Source organism: Tachypleus tridentatus, chromosome 1 (assembly GCF_004210375.1).
Source record: "Tachypleus tridentatus isolate NWPU-2018 chromosome 1, ASM421037v1, whole genome shotgun sequence".
NCBI classification, from domain to species: Eukaryota; Metazoa; Arthropoda; class Merostomata; order Xiphosura; family Limulidae; genus Tachypleus; species Tachypleus tridentatus.
The window spans coordinates 31,133,659-31,154,486 of NC_134825.1; the positions used below are offsets into that span (position 1 = coordinate 31,133,659).

At 34.3% G+C, this 20,828-nt stretch overlaps 1 protein-coding gene across 4 annotated transcripts in view; it reads right to left on the minus strand.

The window, feature by feature from the left end:
• Positions 1-423: 423 nt before the first annotated feature.
• The window catches only part of LOC143245163 (uncharacterized), a 49,786-nt gene continuing 29,381 nt past the window's right edge, over positions 424-20,828 (minus strand). For 2 of the 4 annotated variants that reach the window (XM_076491197.1, XM_076491187.1), the window contains exons 4-10: positions 13,026-13,465; positions 8,628-8,744; positions 6,083-6,249; positions 3,821-3,966; positions 3,322-3,402; positions 1,719-1,863; positions 424-1,220 (exon numbers count right to left, since the gene is read on the minus strand). In XM_076491197.1, the coding sequence (XP_076347312.1) occupies positions 950-1,220; positions 1,719-1,863; positions 3,322-3,402; positions 3,821-3,966; positions 6,083-6,249; positions 8,628-8,744; positions 13,026-13,465 (1,367 nt within the window). In that variant the 3' untranslated portion in view covers positions 424-949. Of the gene's footprint in view, positions 1,221-1,569; positions 1,864-3,321; positions 3,403-3,820; positions 3,967-6,082; positions 6,250-8,627; positions 8,745-13,025; positions 13,466-20,828 lie in introns of all 4 variants that reach the window. The other 2 variants (XR_013025490.1, XM_076491208.1) reach the window with 2 other exon arrangements.

Here is a 20,828-nt window from a genome sequence, read left to right on the forward strand (position 1 = left end):
GTGTGCGTGCGCGCTTGCTTGCTTGCCCACTTCTTGTGTTTGCTAGTTTATTTTGAATTTCTGCGCTAGCCGTCCCTAATTTAGCAGTGTAAGACTAGAGGGAAGGCAGCTAGTCGTCACCACCCACTGCCAACTCTTGGGCTATTCTTTTGCCAACGAATAGTGGAATTGACCGTCACATATAACATCCCCACGGCTGAAAGTGCGAGCATGTTTGGTGCGACCGGTATGCAAACCCTCGACCCTCATATTACGAGTTGAACGCCTTAACCCACCTGGTCATGCCGGGCCGTTTGCTAGTTTAAAACACAGTAAGAGTGATACCAAAATTAAAAATAGTCTTTTTTTTTAAATAAACACTGGATTATGAAACATGAGTGAACTGTCGTTTAGTTGAAGACATAAATAAAATACACTGGAGAATTTATCGTAAAACCCTTTTCATTTGACTTCTAAGATTTTAGAATGATGACCAGATAAGACTATGATGAAATAGGCACTATTACGTCACCACACGTTCATCACGTTATTTACATATTTACAACATATTATTATTACACGCATGCGTGTCAAACTGTACACCAGCTAACAATACTTACTGACATCTCACTGATCAGGAACATCTACACGAGGTGCTAATAGGGGATACAAGTTCATCATTGGTGAGTGTCTTATCTTTTACGTTTATTTCTCTCTCTCTATTTTTATTCTGAAATGTGATAAAAAACAACAACTAAAAACAAACACCTTGTAGTCAACCGTTGGACTACGATTCTTGGAACAGAGTCCAACCTATCTTGTTCATATATTCTCTTTGATTTTTGCACTGAACGTATACAGCGTGTCGTTAAAATTAGGTTTAACTCGTAGAATTTAAACGAACATTCTGTTCTAATGGCATCATCCACTCATAATTAACTATTATGACCAAATACTGGGAATCGTAACACTATCTCAGCTTTACAGTTTCCACGCCTAAAATGTCTCTAATGTTACTGTCCAGTGGTACGACGTCAACGGCTGTGCTTTTTTCATTTGCTGCATCTTTTAACAAGCTGTCCAATCTCGTGCCTGTCAAAAGCTGACCACAGGTGACGTTGGTATCAAATTCATGTTTGGGAATGGAATGTATCTCAATACTGCTGTGTATTAACTGAAACCTCTCCTTTGTCATAGAAATATGGTTCAGTAGATCAGAAAGTCGGAGACAATTACATATCCTGTAAGAAAAGGAACACAAGATCTACTTGTTGTTTTAAAATTGTAATACATATACTACTTACAATATTTCACTGGAGAATAAAAACATTTGTATATTATGTGAACATTATGTATGTATATATAACATATACATATTACGTATTCATCATTACAACCACAGGAACTTGTCTCACGTATGGAACTCCAAGTGGCCAGAAAGAAAAGTTTTAGACGAACAATATTCACTATTAATTGTAAAATTAAATATTTATATAGGAAAAAACAACTAATAATTGTCTGTATAATATCTATTTTTGGAAACGTAACATACAGTATTAATTATTAGTATTTTGAGCCAAAATAAATTACATTTTAGCGCAATCGGTCAGTTTGGGTGCCTTCTAAAAAGGACGCTACTACTGAGACGTGGCCTGAAGTTTACTAGATTAGCTACTAGTGTCTTCTAGGTCTTCACGCGTGAACTCAGCAGCAGTACGAGCATTTTTTGGCGTACTTACGCCTTGCTATTGTTGCCTGGCAACTGTAGTCGGAAAGTCGGGAGGTGAGGAGAGTCGCTCACCTCGAACAAAAAGTCGTCCTTCTCTTCGGTTTCTGACACCAGAGGTAGTCCGTTCCACATATCATAGCCTGATTCCTCAGGATCTGCGAGATTGAAACAAGCCCATCTCTTATAGCATTTAGAATATTCAACACATTTATTATTAATAATTTTATTTAGAGGGTTACTATAAAGTCAGTTGGTCCAACTTACTGTGCATAAGTCGAAAAGTGGTCAACGATAATATTTGGTAGATGGGATAAAGAGACGATGAGAAAGACGACTCCATTTTAAAATAAAATCTCACTAGGAGGTGCTGTAGTGTAATTTGCATTTTAGTGGCTATTCTTCTTTTGGCGCCAAACAGTACAAGTGAATACTTGTAGTCTGTCCACCACGGAGAAGAATTTAACCACAGTTTTTAGAGTAGAGTATCCGTAAACTGTTGACTGGATAAAAATAGCACTGAACACGTTATGTTTACCATTCTATCAGTTATTACTTCTCGAAATTTCTCTCTGAACAGCTTGGTGATTATGTAGGTACAACATTAAAGTAATATCAACGTGAAGGCGGCGCACGGGGTGGGCAGTCAGTAACGAGGCTTATGAGAAGCTTGTAAACAAACTTGAAACAGATAAAATAGGTTGTTGATGTAACACGGAACGTGTCATTCCTACACTTTGTAACAAGAGGATCGAAACAGCCTTCAATGCATAATGGGGCTCCACATTATACTTACTATCTGAGATACTGCTGGGATATGCTTTCACAGATCCAGTAACCCACACATAATTTCCCCATACACATACACGACAAACAAGATCTCTACATCTCACCTGTTTGACTTAACGTGACGTACTTGCTACCTTGACGGTCTTGAACGATAATTATACTTGACACTAATTACAGAGCAACTGTTTACTGTCGGGCAATATAACTGAGCTGCATTTCACGTTTTCTTATGAATAAAGAGCAATAAAAGCATAAATGTTGATCATATTAAATGTTGTCAACGTGGTAGCTTTGCGGATGTAAGTAATCAGCGCTCTCTAGCGATAATCAATTTTAGTATCAGATTATTATTTCCCACCTTCTCAGTTTATTTACCAAATATTAAATCTCTGTGTTGATTAGGTTTCGAATTATGGAGATTATAGGCCAAATAATTTTATAATAACCCTGTATATACATACACATATATCTTAACTAACATTTATTTTGGATTTTTAAATATGTAGTGGTGTGCCAGTTTGCTAGAGCAGTCTTTTCCTCTTAGTTTTTATTAGATATATCCGTAGTAGAAATGTTAGATAAAGGGTCAGAATATGCAAATTATGAATTTCTCACTTAATCCAGGGCTTTAGTAAGCCACATATTTAATTAATTTAAATTTGTAAGTGAAAAGCAGCACACAGCCACAAATTACAAAGTCCAGCAGGTTTTTAAGTTTTTCAACATATTTAATCTAAATACAAGTCAACATTGTTACGTGTGATTGTCTTCAGTTTCTGTGCTAAGAGAAACGTTGACCTAAAGGTTTCTAGCCACTAAAATCCTACCTAGACAACAGGCAGATCCACAAAATTTCCAAGGAAGTACAACATTGGCGTCCGATTCTCCAAGCGTGTCAGCAAAGAACCCTACATACAAGTGTTAAATCTTTTATTACGTCATCTTGTATCTGTTTCAGTATACACATTTATCCACGACGACACAAAAAATGTCATTCCTAGTCTATAAAAAGCATTTAATAATAATAATAATAGATTTTCGGTCTCTCGCTATGATTAACAGCAGAATAAACAAATACATTTGTTACATCAATAAAATCGTTTTTGTTGAGTGCACTCGTATATTTTGTGTTGGTAAAACCTACAGTAGAACCGATGTTTTAAATAAGTTCACACATATACTAGGTTTCGGATATTAATATATAAGCAAATAAAAATAATATACCTTTTTACATTGTCAATATTAGACTTACTTTTACCACTAAGTTTGTGATAAAGGACGCAGTCATACATAACTAGATCTATAAACTTATTGGCGCTCACTTACCACGTAGAAACTCAACCATAATGGGCGATCTTGCAAGCTTTAGAGGTGTATAACCGGAATATGTAGCGATGGTAGGGTCAGCACCATAAGAAAGTAACATACGAACTATTTCGACATGATCATTCTCGACAGCGTCGTGCAGAGGTCTAAAGAAGACAACAACTTTATGTAAAGCAGTAGGAAAACGAGTCTTAGATAAACGTTTCATGCATTTGTAACAATTCTAACACGTATTACAGAATTTCAATGGAGAGGTTTACATGACAGATAACGTGTAACATCTATCTTTCCCTAACTCTGGGCACGTGAAACGATAGAAGAAGGAGACTGACGAAGTTAAACCTAAGGTAAAGGTGAAAATCGTTAATTTTGTTCAGCATATTAAAAATATGAATATTAATTACAATTTGTAAAATTTGATAACACAGTATGAATAGTTTCGGGTAAATTGATCTATTAAAATACTATCTTACAGGAACTTCTGGTTGTGCATGTACGTACAGACCGAAGCAAAAGTGTATCTTCTATTTAAAATAACTTAAAAAAAGAGTTTTCATATGTTTAGCGACTTATAAGTTACGTATGTAAATAAGTAGAAAATGATTCAATAACTTACAAAACAATGTTCCAATTAATACTAAATTCAGGAAAACTAGAGTAATGAACCAGATCTATAGTCAATGTTTATAATTTAAAACTAGAATAAAAAATTATCTAATCAATAGAAGAAAAAAAGTTTTGAAAGCTAGGGTAATGTAGCGTTGGTAAAACTTTCAAAACTAGGACCACAAAATATATAACCAGTTAGTTCTAGGGTTATTATAACTATGAAACATTATTTCAATTAATAGTAACATCTGGAAAAATATAGGGAACTGGAAAAGAACTAAAATATTGAGGATACTAAAGCAGCGGTCCAGTTCATGGTTTTAACACAGGGATATCCTTATGAGCAAAAACTATCATTCTTCAAAGATAAATTTATATTATTCAAAAATTGGGTAGGGTTTTAGGTTCGTTTGCCTTCAGAAGTTCACTAGTGGTCGTTTCAACCAACACATGAGGAACATTGACAAACGTTTCAAACTACCCGCCTGTGTCAACAGGTTCTTTTGGTCACAGCAACAGCTTCTGATAATTGATGGTACTAGGAAAGATAAGTTTTATAGGCACATTTTAGATATTTGTATTTTATCTTCCAGTTTTGAATCAGTCCCATCCTATCAGAAGCCCTAGTAAACATCAGTGAAGAAACTCAGTGTTGAAAGAGATTGATGTAGTGGAGTCCTTAGTGTCTTTGTATCTATGTACAGTATATAACAAAGCAGAAGTCTCTATTATTAGACTTACTAGCACTGTGTATACTGTTTATGTTGTCCTTAAGTGCTGTCAGCTGAGGAAGGTAGATAGTGAAAACTACGGGGAATTTTTTCTTTTAACTTTATTTCACAGTAAAAGTCCCCCAGTTGGACAGCGATAACTTTACGGACTTACAACGCTGGAATTCGGGGTTCAATTTCCCACGGTAGACACAGCATATAGCCAAACACAACTTTCTTCTAAACTATCAACAAACACCAGTGAATGTCAGTATATGCTGTGATGTCAATAATTGTATCATGTTTCAACACTTTCAGCCTCACTAAATCTTTACTTGTTTTCACACTGTTTGACAATTAACTTCTGTTGTTTCTTCTGTTATTACTAGACTAATCTAACTACACGTATATATTTAAACTGAAGAAGCAGAATATTAAGACAGTGATTGGATAGTTTATTTGCTACTAAAGAACTTGAAAGTATGGCCAACAAAATAAAGCAAACATGAAAACTACTCAAGTTAAAATGTTGCCTCAGTTGGTAGAGTAACAATAGAAAACAGATTATATTGGAAACAAGATATTCAAAGCTAAAGCCAGTAAACTGTTAAAATCTGTATTAAAAATCTTGAAAAATAGTACCAGATCATAGTATTCCACCCAATACTAAGATATTCAGAACAGGGTAAAATGTGTTACAGATAACTCCATGATTGTGAAAATTGAAATACTCAACACTATTTCAATTACTACAAACCAGAAACACATCTTAGTGTTAAAACGTAGTAGCACGAAAGTAACAGCTTTATAGATCAAATTTCCTATATAATATACTTGAGCCTGGTAAAAATAAGGGTTATAACTCTGGTTGATTTATCAAATCGTGTATTTGTGGTAAAATATACTGTTAACTAAATTCGTTTTTCACTACATTGAATCATACCTTATACCGCCTGCTGCACTCGCATTGACGTCACTACCATATTGCACCAGGGCGCTTGCTATCTCGAGATTCCCTTGCGAACAGGATTCATGTAGAGGAGTGTAGCCAGCGTTGTCACGTGCATTGATGTCACAATAATTAGTTTCCAAGCAATACAAAACGACTTCCTGTAGAGACCGTAAAAAAACAACAACCACTATAAGTCATACTTCGTTAAAAGCATGATTGTATTAAACAGACTGCAAGGAGAAAGTTCAGTTTCTGGTAAGTGTGATCGTAATACTTTCATCCAAGTATTTTTGTAGATGCAATGAAAGTACAGATCTTAACATTTTAGTGTCATCTAAACTGAATGTCTATGTACAAAATAAAAGGTATTGCGTGTCTCAAAATGTTAGAAAAGACGACCCTTAACCTCCAAGCGACAAAAAGAAAATACACTTCACCATTACAACTTCATCAGAAGAAAAACTGATCAACTTTGAATTATTTGTTGTACTGTAGCTCGACGAACCTGCAGTTGAAATAAAGATAATTATCGTCTGGAGACTAATATACCTTTTTAAGCTTTTGTCAAAATGTCTAAAATACGCAAGTATACATTACAAAAAATACTGAAAAATAATAAAATATTATAGTTTGTATGTTTAAGCTCTTAGATATACAGTACTACGTGCAGTAATCTAAAACAAGTTTGGACCTACTATTAGAAAACAAATTCACCAATATTTGTTCCTGCTGTTTACTTTGTGATGTTCTCAAATAAATTGACCTACGTGCAAGTATCAGATAGATCCACTATATAACTGTAGGATCAACAAGGAAACGTCTAGAATTATGTGGATTTGAAAACTTTACCGAGTTTGAAGCCGTGTGAGAAATGAACAGACTTGTTTCTTTATCAAATTGTTTTTCCGTAATAGTGTGAATTTAAATTTTATCTTAAATAAGTATTATTGCCTCTTAAATATACACTTGAAAGATTATATTAATTTAAGGCCTAATCAGCAATAAATGGTTATTTAGATTTGAAGATATTGAAACTATATTAATCCTTAAATTAATATACACTTGAAAGATTATATTAATTTAAGGCCTAATCAGCAATAAATGGTTATTTAGATTTGAAGATATTGAAACTATACTTATTATTGATAGAAATGATTTAATAAAAACAATATTAAAGATATACCAAGATTCAGAACTTGAATATTTGTGACTTGAGTGGTGGTGTATTTATGCTCTATACGTAATCCATTAATGTAAAAACTTTTTTTTATTTTTAGACATATATAAAGCAACGTTATTTTCAGTTTTCTATGTTATACGAGGGTTCTCCATAAAAACGGATGAAAACCGATTAAAACATTAATCATTTATAATCAATTTATAGTCATATAACAAGATTTTTTCATTTACTCTGCAGACATATTGTGTGTGTGTTTATATATATCAGAGAAATTAAAAGGTATCGAGAAATTATTCAATAAATATATTAACATCAATAATTTTATTCAGTTTGAGACACTTATGACCCACACTACTAAACAGAAATTGAAAGACAAAATTAAGTACAACCAAAATTTGGGAAAAGTAATATATTTTCTAGTAAGGGAGGTGTCCTCAGAGAGGATACAATAATTGTATCGGATATTTGTACAAAGCTACGCTATGAATATGTGTACTTATTCTCACTAATTTTGAACTGAGGGAAGACAGCTAGTGAATTCTGGAGCTGTGCCATTTGTTTGAAATAACATGTTGCAAATCGTGGGCTATTTATTGGACCCATTTCCTGGCATTCTAACCAACATATCACGCTCAGCTCCGTGAGGAAGGACACAGTAGGGGGGGTGGTTCGTTTGTCGAATTTAACCTTCATTCGCAACAAGCCCCTGTTGTGAATTAAAACTATTTTTAAATGTCAGCAGCAGATAGGAGCGTCCAAAACCAGTACGACCCATATCCTTAGCTGTCTTTCATAAGTTACAACCAGTTTCGGAAAGTTAGTTGCTCCTAGTGAAAGAGAAAAGAGAGAAGGAAACAACAGTGTCACAGGAGTTGAACAACAAATAGAACGTTTCTCCTGATTATGGTATTCCAAACGCTATTAATAGTGAAATACCTGTATTAGCAGGTTAGTAACCTATATTAAAATGTTCAGGTCAATAACTATTAATTAAGAAATAAAATGGAATTCACTGCACGTCTCGTGGTCTCATGACTATCTATAATAATATCTACCGCCACGTGACAGTCTCCTGATCTGTCATACGCGTTATAAACTTTAGCTGTTATTTGTTGAGATATATCAACGTTTTGAGCGTTCTGCTCACTTCTAGTATCTTCAAAGGATTAAAGCGAATGTGTCTGACAGCCAGACGTTTGTAAGTACCCTGTACAATTATCATTCTAATTAAGTAGAGGCTCACTTTACTATTGAAATTCATATGGTGGTGGAGGACAGATTTTTTATTTTATTTTTGAGTACGAATTGAAAACTGCGTAGAAGCCATCAAGACATTGATTAAGTATTTGTACTCACTTCATAGCCCATCCTTGCAGCTCGATGGAGAATGGTTTCCCCTAAAGCCTTATTTACGATGATACGTTTCATCTCCGGAGGAACGTCATTGGAAAAGTCAAACGGAAGTTGTGGATGCTGAGTGAAAAACGATACATCTTGATATTAACAGCTGTAAACTCTGACATTTTATTCTTTTATCATGTTAAAAACAAACACTTATTTTTCTTATACGAAGCAAAATATTTTTAAACATTTAAACTGTACACATAACTACGTTCAAGAACATGAAACGTTTTCTTTTCAAACTTCTGAACTTTTAACATTAAAAACTAACTACCATCTCAACCTCTTTACATTATCATACCTCCCTTTGTTTCTTATTAGTTAACTTTATTCGTTCCTGGTGATGTTTGCTAATTAATTAATCTTTATTTGTTAATTAAAACTATCGATCATCTTCAGTAATGTTCGTCTCGCGTCTTATTTTAAATTTGATTAAACAAACTGACTTGGTAAAAACTATATAATGCCATTCGCGTCTTTTTTGTCAAGACGGCATATACGACTCGTCAAAATTCGAGAAATAACAACCACAAGTATGAAACAGATCGAATTACCTCCATTTTTTGTATGTATGTATGTATATACACACACACACACATATTACACAGTAGCTAACGATGTTCTTGCTCACACATACAGATATATACAGTACTCTGAAAGTGTTAGGATAAAGTCAAAAATTAGATTTAAAGCTCCTTACAAAGAATAATGGAAGGTTAATCACACAGTTTTATTAATCTTCATATTTAGTACAACACGAACTCAGTGGAAGTGATTGAATTCAGTCAACAGTTAACATTTTTCATGTCTCCCTTTTGCTTTAATGACTGCATTTGAATGAATCCTGCAGCTTCTTTCTCAGCTAAGTAATTTCTGAATGAATGTTTGGAGTTATTATCTTCTTGGTAGTAGAATACTTTACCAATAATACACAACTCATTGAGTATACCATGATAGATCAGTATCTGATGGTACTTGCACTGGGCCATTATTTCATCTATTTTTCAAATATCTCCTGTCACCTCAGCAGAAAACAAAACACACTCGAACCATCACACTACCTCCCTGTGCTTCACGATAAGTGCTACGCACTGGGATAATTATCTACAATCTTACCTCCATAAGATATACAATCTACTCTTTAAACCAAATATTTTACTATTGATTTATCCGTCCATAACATCCTTTTCCAATCATCAAGTCCAGCTTTTGTACCTTTTGGCAAAAAAAATTTTTTTTTACAATGTTTGGAGTTCAAAGTAAAGGTTTTTATAAATTGTTACATTACTAAATATTCCATTCTCGTTGAGTCTTATTGGTTATTTGGCATGCAGTCGTTTGTTTATCTTATACTTTAGATTACTGGCAGTATTTCTTCTGTCCCAGAGTTTGCATAAATGAAGGTGCTTGACATTCATCTAACAGTATCATTTAGGTGTTCTGCCTTTTTCTTTCCTATTTTCAAATTTATCTGCATCAGTCTCACAATCTAAGGTGTATTTGACAGTGTTTGAGAAGCATTTCAAGTTTGCAGAAGTTGTCAGAGAGTCCAACCAGCGTACATAAAGCTTTTATGTCAACTCTTTGCTCTACTCACAATTCTTTACACTTTTTTGGGCCATGACATGACAGCAAAACTTGATATATAGTGAAAATAACTGTTCTTATCAAGGTTTATTTGTAGAGCACTATCAAATTGATTCCTTCTACCATATACCGGTACCATATGCTAGCTCCTTTCTATAAAATTAAGACACTGCATGGAGTACCATGACAGTTATTTCATACCCTAAATTTGATCGGTGTATTCGTTCAAATAGAACCCTAATGACATGCCCTTGCTACAAGTATATTGGAATTATACAGTATTCTCACCCTGGCACATTCAACTATCAACACGGATCAGTGAAGCATAACCACAGTGTTAAAACTTACATTCTGCAATGTGATGGAAGAATTAGTCCCGTAAAATGGAAAGAATGGCAAAATATTCTTGTCCTAACGCTTTTTCACAATGCTGCACATAAACATATGTACCACTCCTTTGATCAAATGTCAGAGCTCCAATGTACGGTACAATTTAATAAAAGCATATTATTACGACTTGCACATAGTTTTTATAATGACACAAAGAATATAACGATACAAATATTCTTCGCGTTTAACACAATTCTTTATCTGCTCAACTTTCACAAATTGAACGAAAACAACTGCTTTTGAAAGGTAAAAAAAGGATTGACATGACGTCACGTTAATACATATTACTACACAACCAAAAAATTTTTATAACTCTCAGGTCAGTTAAAACTCGCAATTCACCACTTGCGATACATTTTTGTGTATACAAGAAAACAAAATACTTTCCGTTCTCCATCGTGGCGTGATGAAATGAATAAGCGGAAATGAGGCACTCGCGAAGACATTTTCACCCGTTGTATGGCTATATCATAATTACTGAATGTAACTATGGGCTAGTCAACATCAACACCACGTCAGATATTTTTTTTTTTAAATTTCGCACAAAGCTACTCGAGGGCTATCTGTGCTAGCCGTCCCTAATTTAGTAGAGTAAGACTAGAGGGAAGGCAGCTAGTCATCACCACCCACCGCCAACTCTTGGGCCACTCTTTTACCAACGAATAGTGTGATTGACCGTCACATTTAACGCCCCAACGGCTGAATAGGCGAGCATGTTTGGCGCGACGGGGATGCGGTCCCCCGACCCTCAGACTACGAGTCGCACGCCTTAACACGCTTGGCCATGCCGGGCCAAATAAATAAATAAGAATTCAGAGCACACGAATTTGCTAATGGTTACTAATATTTGGTAGGTGTCTGAAATGGCATCAAACAAAAATTATAAGGTATAATCGATAACACTCAACACTATGCAATTACACTAATCATAACTTTATTTTTGTTGTGCCATTATTTAGGTAAACATGTATTTACACAAGTCTGTAATTCAGCTGTTTCTGCAATATACGAGGGCTGTTCAAAAAAATACGCGGACTGTTTGAATTGCGCGGCTCCAGTTGGTTCCAGGGGAATCCGCTTGGTGTCGCTAGGTTCGCATAGATCAGCTGATTACGACGCCATTTCCCGATTGCAGATATCTTCATTTGTGTATTAGCTACGCGGTTTTAAGTGAAGTGCGAATTTTTCGTTTGGCGGATTTCAGAATGAATGACCTGAAGGAGCAACGACTTGCTGTAAAATTTTGTGTTAAACTTGGAAAATCTGCGACTGAAACTTTTGCTATGCTTAACACGGCTTACGGTGATGTTGCTATGAATCGTACGGCATATTTCAAGTGGCATGTACGTTTTAAGGATGGTCGACAGTCCATTGAAGATGATGAGCGTCCTGGACGTCCTTCCACGTCAACTGACGACCCACACGTCGACAAAATCAACACTCTGGTGCGGGCAAATCGACGTCTGACTGTCAGGAAGCTTGCTGAAGAGTGTGGGATATCAGTTGGATCTTGTTACGAGATTTGGACCGAAAAATTGAAGATGCACCGCGTTGCTGCGAAATTTGTGCCTCAGAACTCGTGAGTTTTTGGCCAAACACTCGATCACTGTTCTTCCCCACCCCCCTACTCACCTGACCTTGCTCCTTGCGATTTTTTCTTGTTCCCCAAACTCAAAAGACCCTTGAAAGGAAGAAGATTTGAGACGATTCCTGAGATTAAGGCAAATGCGACGAAGGAGCTGGAGGACATTACAAAAGAAGCGTACCAGGACTGTTTCAACAAGTGGAAACACCGTTGGGATAAGTGTGTGCGTCGGGGAGGAGAGTACTTTGAAGGGGTCCCAGACCTGTAACTTCTAAATAAAGTGCATTTTGTTTTATGGCGTCAGTCCGCGTATTTTTTTAACAGACCTTGTAGTTTATATGACACTAAATGAATAACTGCCAGTTGAGATTATGGTTAATTTCTGTAAAATTTGCTCTTCACTATTATAGATTGCTTGTAAAACATAATTTATTGCGCAAAGAATCTAGCTATTAGCACTGTCCACGATAATTGCTCGTATGCACAGCACATGCGATAAATCAATGTTTATTTCCTTATATTTCCCACGCTTTGTGATCCTTGCGTTACGGACAAGAAGCAAACGTCTTTATCTAAGTATTCTAAAATACGTATAAAACGAAAAAAACAAACAAACACGAGTTACTAAAGTTAAACAAGAAACAGCAGTATTCAAATAATTTATATCATAACTTTAACCAAACCTTGGGACACAATAAAATAGTACACAAACATTTTGCAAAATTTATTCTTTAAATGTGGGTTATTGAATTAATATTTATCTAAGTAAAAACAAGGTGATTTAAACTCACTTTTTCTAGACTATCATCCACAATACTCCCTATGGAAGCTGAATTATCTTGGTTTTTTAAAAGCTCCTTCTCAAGAAGTTTTTTTACACTAAGTACTTTTGAGATTTTCTTACGATGGGGCTTGACAATCATGTCTAGGCCTGATTTTAACCGCCGTCGTTTTACTCCCTGACAACCGTTTGTTGAGCGGCGCTCTCGCCATATTAGGCTTAGAGGAGAAACGACTTCATTTGATTGCGAAAATATTTCGTCTGTTTCTTCTTTCACAAAATCTTTTTTGTCTTCTTTGCTTGATTTTATCTGGTCCTTATACAGTTTTGACACTAGCTGTCCCCTGGGCTTTTTTTTCGACTTGACGCAGACGCGTTCGGCTTCTTTAGGACATTCTTCTTCGAATTCGACTTTCTTTGATTGATTTTCCAATATTTTTTCTTTAACACCTATAAAATAATAAATTACAATATGTAATATAAAAAACTTTCAATAGTTCTTTACATTTAAATAATGCATGTGTATTGAAACTTAGAAACAGTAAATATATATATGTTTATGATTAAGTTGAGCAAAAATTGTTTTGTAATACTTTCATCATTTTTCCAAAAATATTTAGCTGATCTTTATCTATATATATATATATATAAGCGAGATTGTGTTTTTGTCTAGCATGGTGACTCCTACAGTTTTCAGAAGTACTATGAAGTGCAAACTTCTCACCAGGTTTCCAATAAAAACTAATTTTTGGCTTTCAGTTCAGTTTCTGTCGTCGTGTCAGGCTCCTTTTGGTAATTTTCAACACTATAAATCGTCACTTAACTAAACTATCTGTTGTTTTTAGGCCATCAATGTTATTTATGTTGAATGCGTGATGTTCATGTTAATTTGCGGTTTAATTTTATTTTATCTGTTTTAAAAAGGAGAACGGTTTAATCCAGAAACTTCTTCTTAAGTTTGTATTGGAAACTTTCCAATCAATCAAACAACTACAGTACTATTCCAGACGAATGTGGCAACTTAATTAAGGATATAGAAGAGCTAAAAGAAAGGGTGTTCCCTAATTTTTGTCAAAATAATCAACATTATTAATGGTTATATAAAATAACAATTATTGCACCTAGAAATGATACCATTTATGTCAAATAGCAATTATTGCAAAATATTTCTGGTCAGTCTTTCAGTTATAGCTGATGCTGTAAATTAAGTTATCCAACTGAATTCTAAATTGTCTTGAACCATCAGGTATAAAAGGTCATATTCTACAATTAAAGGTTGGTTCATGAATAATATTGTTGAGAAGTTTATCTTTGAAGGTTATGTAATAGCACAAGCTTAGTTGTTAAGACTTTACTGTCCTACGTTATTGAAGTAACAATTACCACTGTCATGCCAAGGGTGAAGATGCCTTCATTTCCAGAATTCCTCTGCAAACAAGCGATTATTCCTTTGAATTTAAAAGGTTCAAATTATCAGTTATAATCCTGCAATGTCAATCAATAAGGCACAAGGTCAAAGTTTAAAGAGTGCCGGATTGTTTCTAAAGCAGCCTTACTGTTCACATAGTTAATTCTATGTAGGTTGTTCAAGAGTTGGAGCTAATCAAAACCTGGTTATATTGTTAGAACAAGGAACAACAGTCAATATGGTATATCAATAAAATTTGATTTTCAAATAAAAACCTACACAATCTAAATTAAGCATTTAGTTAAAACTTAAGATGCTGTGAAAATGGAACTTTTTAAATAGATGTTCTTAAAAGTAATTTCATTGTGTTTTTTTAAATACTAATTTCGAGTCATGTGGGCATCTGTTTCTGGAACGGGTAATTAAGCTAGTACATTATATTTATTTTTCAAAGACATAATTTTAATTACTTTTGTTAATAATGTGTCTCCCATTGTGTCAGATGTAAGATTATGGAAGACTTAAAACGCTAAAATCCGGTGATCGATTCCCCATGGTGGACAGATAGCTTATTTGGAGTTTTACCTAAAACAAACAATACATTTTGTCGAACGTTCCCCTTAGTGGCACAACGGTATGTTTTCGAACTTATGCCATTAGAAATCGGGTTTCGATACCCGAGTATTCACTATCGGTGGAAAACTACAGTTTTGAATATTACTGTTTATTTCAAAATATTTTAGTGAAATATTTCGTGTTTTGTGCTCCAGTTCATTCAACTGTTATTGATAAAGTCTTATTGAAGACAAATTAAGCAAATTTTAGGTGAAGTCGTTTTCTGGCGTATGACATGACTTATTAAAATGGATTATTTCACTTACTTAGTAACACAAACTTACCTGGATATACTAGGTTACAGAAGTTCCCAGGTAGTAGAAAATTAAAGTATATAAATGTTAGATAATAGTATGATGATTTAATGAAAATATCGTCAGTCCTAACTAAACGGTTAACTAGCCTAATAAAACCATACAGATGCTGGAGTTCTAAGTTAATAATAAGATTTATTCACTTAAAGATGAATACCTTTTTCCTAACTGACTATCACAAGCAACACGACTTCTAGTATCAACTCGACTCACCCTCGACGAGAACACAGAAACAAAGACAGAATACAAGTGTATTAGAATCCAAAAATAGGTGAAAGTAGAAACATTTGACTTGGTGAGTGGATCAAGACTAAGAGTTTAGGAACCGTACTGGGTCCAATACTAAGAGCACTTTTTTTTTTTTGAAATACTCAAAGGAAGCATTATTCACTCTAGCACTGCTAATCAAAGAAAGCATATTAGCTGATAAATAATTTTTCTTCCCATGTTAGTGTCATTTTAAACAACTGTAGTTAATATGATCCAACACACCAATGAAAACATATATACAGTCTAAAATTGAGTGTTACTTGGAAGCTACTAAAGTCGAGATATACATAAATGTTGGTACTTTAGAAAGGATACAGGATACATTATTACATACTCGGCATGGCCGGGTGGTTAAAGCGCTCGACTCGTAATTTAAGGGTCGCGGGTTCAAATCCCTGTTGCATGAAACATGCTCGCCCTTTCAGCCGTGGGAGCTTTATAATGTGACGGTCAATCCCACTATTAGTTGGTAAGAAAGTAGCCCATGAGTTGACGGTGGGTGATGATGACTAGTTGCTTCCTTTTAATATTACGCTACTAAATTAGGGATGGCTAGCGCAGGTAGCCCTCGTATAGGTTTGCGCGAAATTTGAAAAAAAACAAAACAATATTATTATAATGGTTTATATTGTTAGGGAGTTTGTTTTTTTATAGGTTATTAGGTATAAAGGAGAGTAAGTTTATTGACACTGTAATGTTAACGACAACATTTTATTTCTTTCATGGCAAGTTCTACAAGTTAGATTAACCGATGTTCCCTTATTAGCAGACAGTATACAGAAGAACAGTAATTTCATTTATTGTTCATTTCTGGAGTTCTACGTAATGTGCAATTTATTTCATGTCACAATATCGAGAACTCAAACTCAATACATTTAGCAATCAACCATTTAACTGGTTAGTAAACTCGCAATTTAACAGATTGAGCGCGACTTACAAATAAATTCAGCAGTTACTCAGCACTTCGTCTTGATTAACTCGCATTTTATTCTGCTCAAACTCTTCCAAAACAAAATTCACGATATGTTAAACCACGTGCTCAACACAGGATCTCAAACTTTAGTATAGCCAATAACAATTCAAATGTTTAAATTGAAAAAAAACAACATAATTTACATCGGTATAATGAATAAATCAGTTTTTGCTTCTTTCTGTTTAACTCATTTTGAATGATCTAGAAATTAGAATTAACCCATTATTTCTTTTATTTGAGGCCTGGCATGGCCAAGCGCGTAAGACGTGCGACTCGTAATCCGAGGGTCGCGGGTTCGCGCCCGCGTCGCGCCAAACATGCTCGCCCTCTCAGCCGTGGGGGCATTATAATGTGAAGGTCAATCCCATTATTCGTTGGTAAAAGAGTAGCCCAAGAGTTGGCGGTGGGTGGTGATGACTAGCTACCTTCCCTCTAGTCTTACACTGCTAAATTAGGGACGGCTAGCACAGATAGCCCTCGAGTAGCTTTGTGCGAAATTCCAAAACAAACAAAGAATTCTTTTATTTGTATCTAATGCTATCGATTTAACCATGGCATTAAAACACATGACTACAAAACGCCAGGTGGTTAGGGTAATCGACTTGCAATATGCGTGTTACGGTTTAGAATCCCTGTTCCATCAAACACGCTCGCCCTTTCAGCCGTGGGGACCTTATAATGTTATAATGAAGCTCACTATTCGTTGGTAAAAAGTAGCTCAAGCGTTGGTGATGACTAGCTATCATCCCTCGAGTCTTTCTTTCATTGCTAAATTAAGGACTGCTAGAGTAGATAGCACTCTTGTATCTTTGCATGAAATTTAAAACAGATCAAGCCAAACTACCAAATATGGGAAATAAAAAAAACTCGAAGAATAGAATACGGATAACCAAACTATGTCAAAATAAAATACCTTTTGTACATAATCTACCAATAAATCATAGCTCATATACATTCCAAACCTAGTTAAAACATAGCAAATAACCAAAATAAAACAAAAGTCAAAATTATTGAAAAGCAAACAAACAAACCAAACGAGTCAACATGTACAAAACTTAATAATCCCAAGGAAACACCAGCGTATTTACGAACTTACAATGCAGTAAACAAGGCAGATGGATTAATATAGTTTTGCTCTAAAGGAAAAACAGAGAAACCAAAACACAATAATAGAAATAGATTTCTTCCTGAAAATCCACGACCCAAATTTCTCCCCAGGGGTCGGCCTGGAATGATTGTATTAAGTCTCCATCTCCTAAAGTCCAAAGCTTGTACCTGTCCTTGAACATACTCTCTCTTTAAGCCACGCGGGTGTTGTATACGATTGTCAATCCCATTATTCATTGGTATAGAGTAACCCAAGATTCGGTAGTGATGGTGTTAGGTAGGCGCTGAAGTAGCTTTACGCGAAATTCAGCAAACTGAAACTTACTGTCTAAATAAAAGCAACAACATGTAACTGTACTGTAAGACACAACTAATTATATTGTGGCTGCGGGATTCTCCGATCCAGGTACTTATTGATCCTGTTGGTAAGTAACAAAGTTCAGAACTGCTACACAGCCACAAATAATAGACATAGCCATCCGAAACCTTGAGTTACTTAGTGTACGATTATGTAATCCAAAAATAATTCATAAACGTGGTAAATAATTTGGCACGCCGAGTGTAAACAGAATATAACGTTTACAAAAACATTTTTCTACAATTTAATTAAAAATACTTAAATATCACTTTGAATATTAACCTTAAAATGTTGAATTCCCAATAGTTTAAATTAAGGAAATTAATAGTTTAAATTAAGGAAATTAAGGTACATTTTACAAATTAGCCATATTTCCTGGTAACAAATCAAATGCCACCCACGTGAAGAGAAACAGGAGTACAAATGTTTGCATAAATGTAAAAACTGGAATGAATCAGTGGTGGTAACGTTCTACTTTTGTGATCTACAAAACACAATTCAAAGCAGACTGAAAACAAATATTACATTTTAATTCATTATACACGTTATTAATAAAGCTATGCATTGTAATTATAATTGTTCAGATATTGTAGTGCATACTGTAGAGTTATAGTAATTTTGAAAATAAAGTTGGAAAAATTCATTTACTATTCAGATAACAATGATAAGGAAACGTATCCACACCAACGTTTTGCTATTGTGGCTTTATCGAGACTAGTGATACAAAATATTTTTGATTTCGAAATACATTTCTAAACATTTTGAAATGAAACGGAGTATTTTTCCACTGTTTAGCAGTGAAAGTATTTGAGTAGAAGAAAAATGACCTTGGTTGGGCTAATTCAATGTGGCTTATAGCAAATAAAAAAAATAGTTGTATTCGTCAATAGCCTCTGATAACTATTTGAGAAAGTTTTTGACGTTGTGTTACCCAAACATGACTAAAAGTTATGAAAACCCATTGATGGTGCTGTATGATGATGGGTAAATATTCTTCTAATCTTATTGCCACTCCCATTTATCACTGAGCATGGTGGTGTTTAGTAGGTCAGGATGTTCCGAGAAACAAATGTCTGCCACATTCAATCTGTTATTCCGTGATGTTCATAAATAACTGCTAAAGCTGAGTTATCTCCTTATTTGAACAGCTAATTGCCATTATCGAGTGTTTCACAGTTTGTGAGACTACCAAGTGTTGTTAAAATGTAGAACTGGTAACTATTTAAAGAATCAGTTTCAATCTTTCTTTTTTTACTTCTCCCAGACTGTTGATGAAGTTTTCGAAGTGGCTTTAGTAAGAGTTGTTGGGAACAAGCTATCACTAAGCACGATAGTGTTTAGTATGGAGGAATGGACCAAAAGGAAAATGGCTGCCTCATTCAACCTACTGTTCTATAGTGCTAAAGTTGAGTTATAGCTTATTTGAGCACCGAATTGTCATTATGAAGTGTTCTACAGTTTGTATAACAGTAATATAATTCAGAAGGACTCTTGAAAACATTAAAAGAGCATATTCATCTAAGTTCACAACTCAAATTACCATATTATGCAAAAAACCACATTAACAGCAGACTAGGATGGAAGCAACATAGCTCCTGATACATGAAGCGAATACATACATTAATGACATTAAATAATTAACACAAATGAAATAAACAAAATCATGAGGAAGGACTGCGTTCAAAACAGCGAAACTTAACCTCTGATTAATTATATTATAACCATAACATTTTAAGCCATAAACAAAACACATTAACATGAAACAAAATACGCTGCATATTTTTAAAAAGGATTCTAGGGTACAAGCCACAACGTGGGATTCTGAAATGTATCGTAGATTGTGGAGGTGCTGCGTAAGTAGGACCCAGATTGCGATGGGGATACACCTTTATCAGTATTAACCTTCAATTTGCTAATCTCACATAAGAAAATTAGAAATTAGGAGAGCGAGATGTGTGCGCTCAAGCCCACAACGTCCAATATCTATATCACCCTTTCTCATGATTTTGTTTATTCATTTAGCTTCATTTGGATGTAATTATTTAATTTCACTAAAATTTATTCATTGTATGTGAATGGTAGCTGACTATGTCACACCTTTCATTGCATTGTTTAAACTTTCTGAAGTTAAGTATAATAGCCTTATCTAGATGACATATTAAATTGAGACTATAATTTAGCCTAGCAAGCTGGTTATAGTAATTATTTTGCTGCTAATGTAATAAAACGCAATAGCAAAAGATATCTCACATATCCTGTTCTAAGTACTTTTCATCCTTTTACTTATATTAATTCATTTTGTAAAATAAAAAAAATATAATTTATTTATTAACACGTACTAAATGTAATATGGAATACGGGAGTCAAACTTCAAACCCATTACATATACGTATAAATTTACATAGATCTCAAGTTAAAAACAAGGTAATGAATTCTATAGAATTTAAACATTTCAAGATTCATCCTTTTTCCTCGGTTACGATAACTATATTAGAAATAGTTAATCAAGACACCAATAGACTTCAAAGAGAAAACTTTTACATTTTAAAACTAAAAACATTATATCCTTATGGATTAAACAAAGATTTCAATAGTTCTACTGCTTTGAATTTGGACAATGAATATTGTATTGCTAATTTTTTCGTTATAGATAACTTTATTCATAAAAATAAAAAAGTAGAAGTAAAGGAAATAATAAACCAAAATGGGTTATTTTTTCACAATTGTGTAGTTTAGATAATAGTTTTTATACTAGCATTAGTATATGT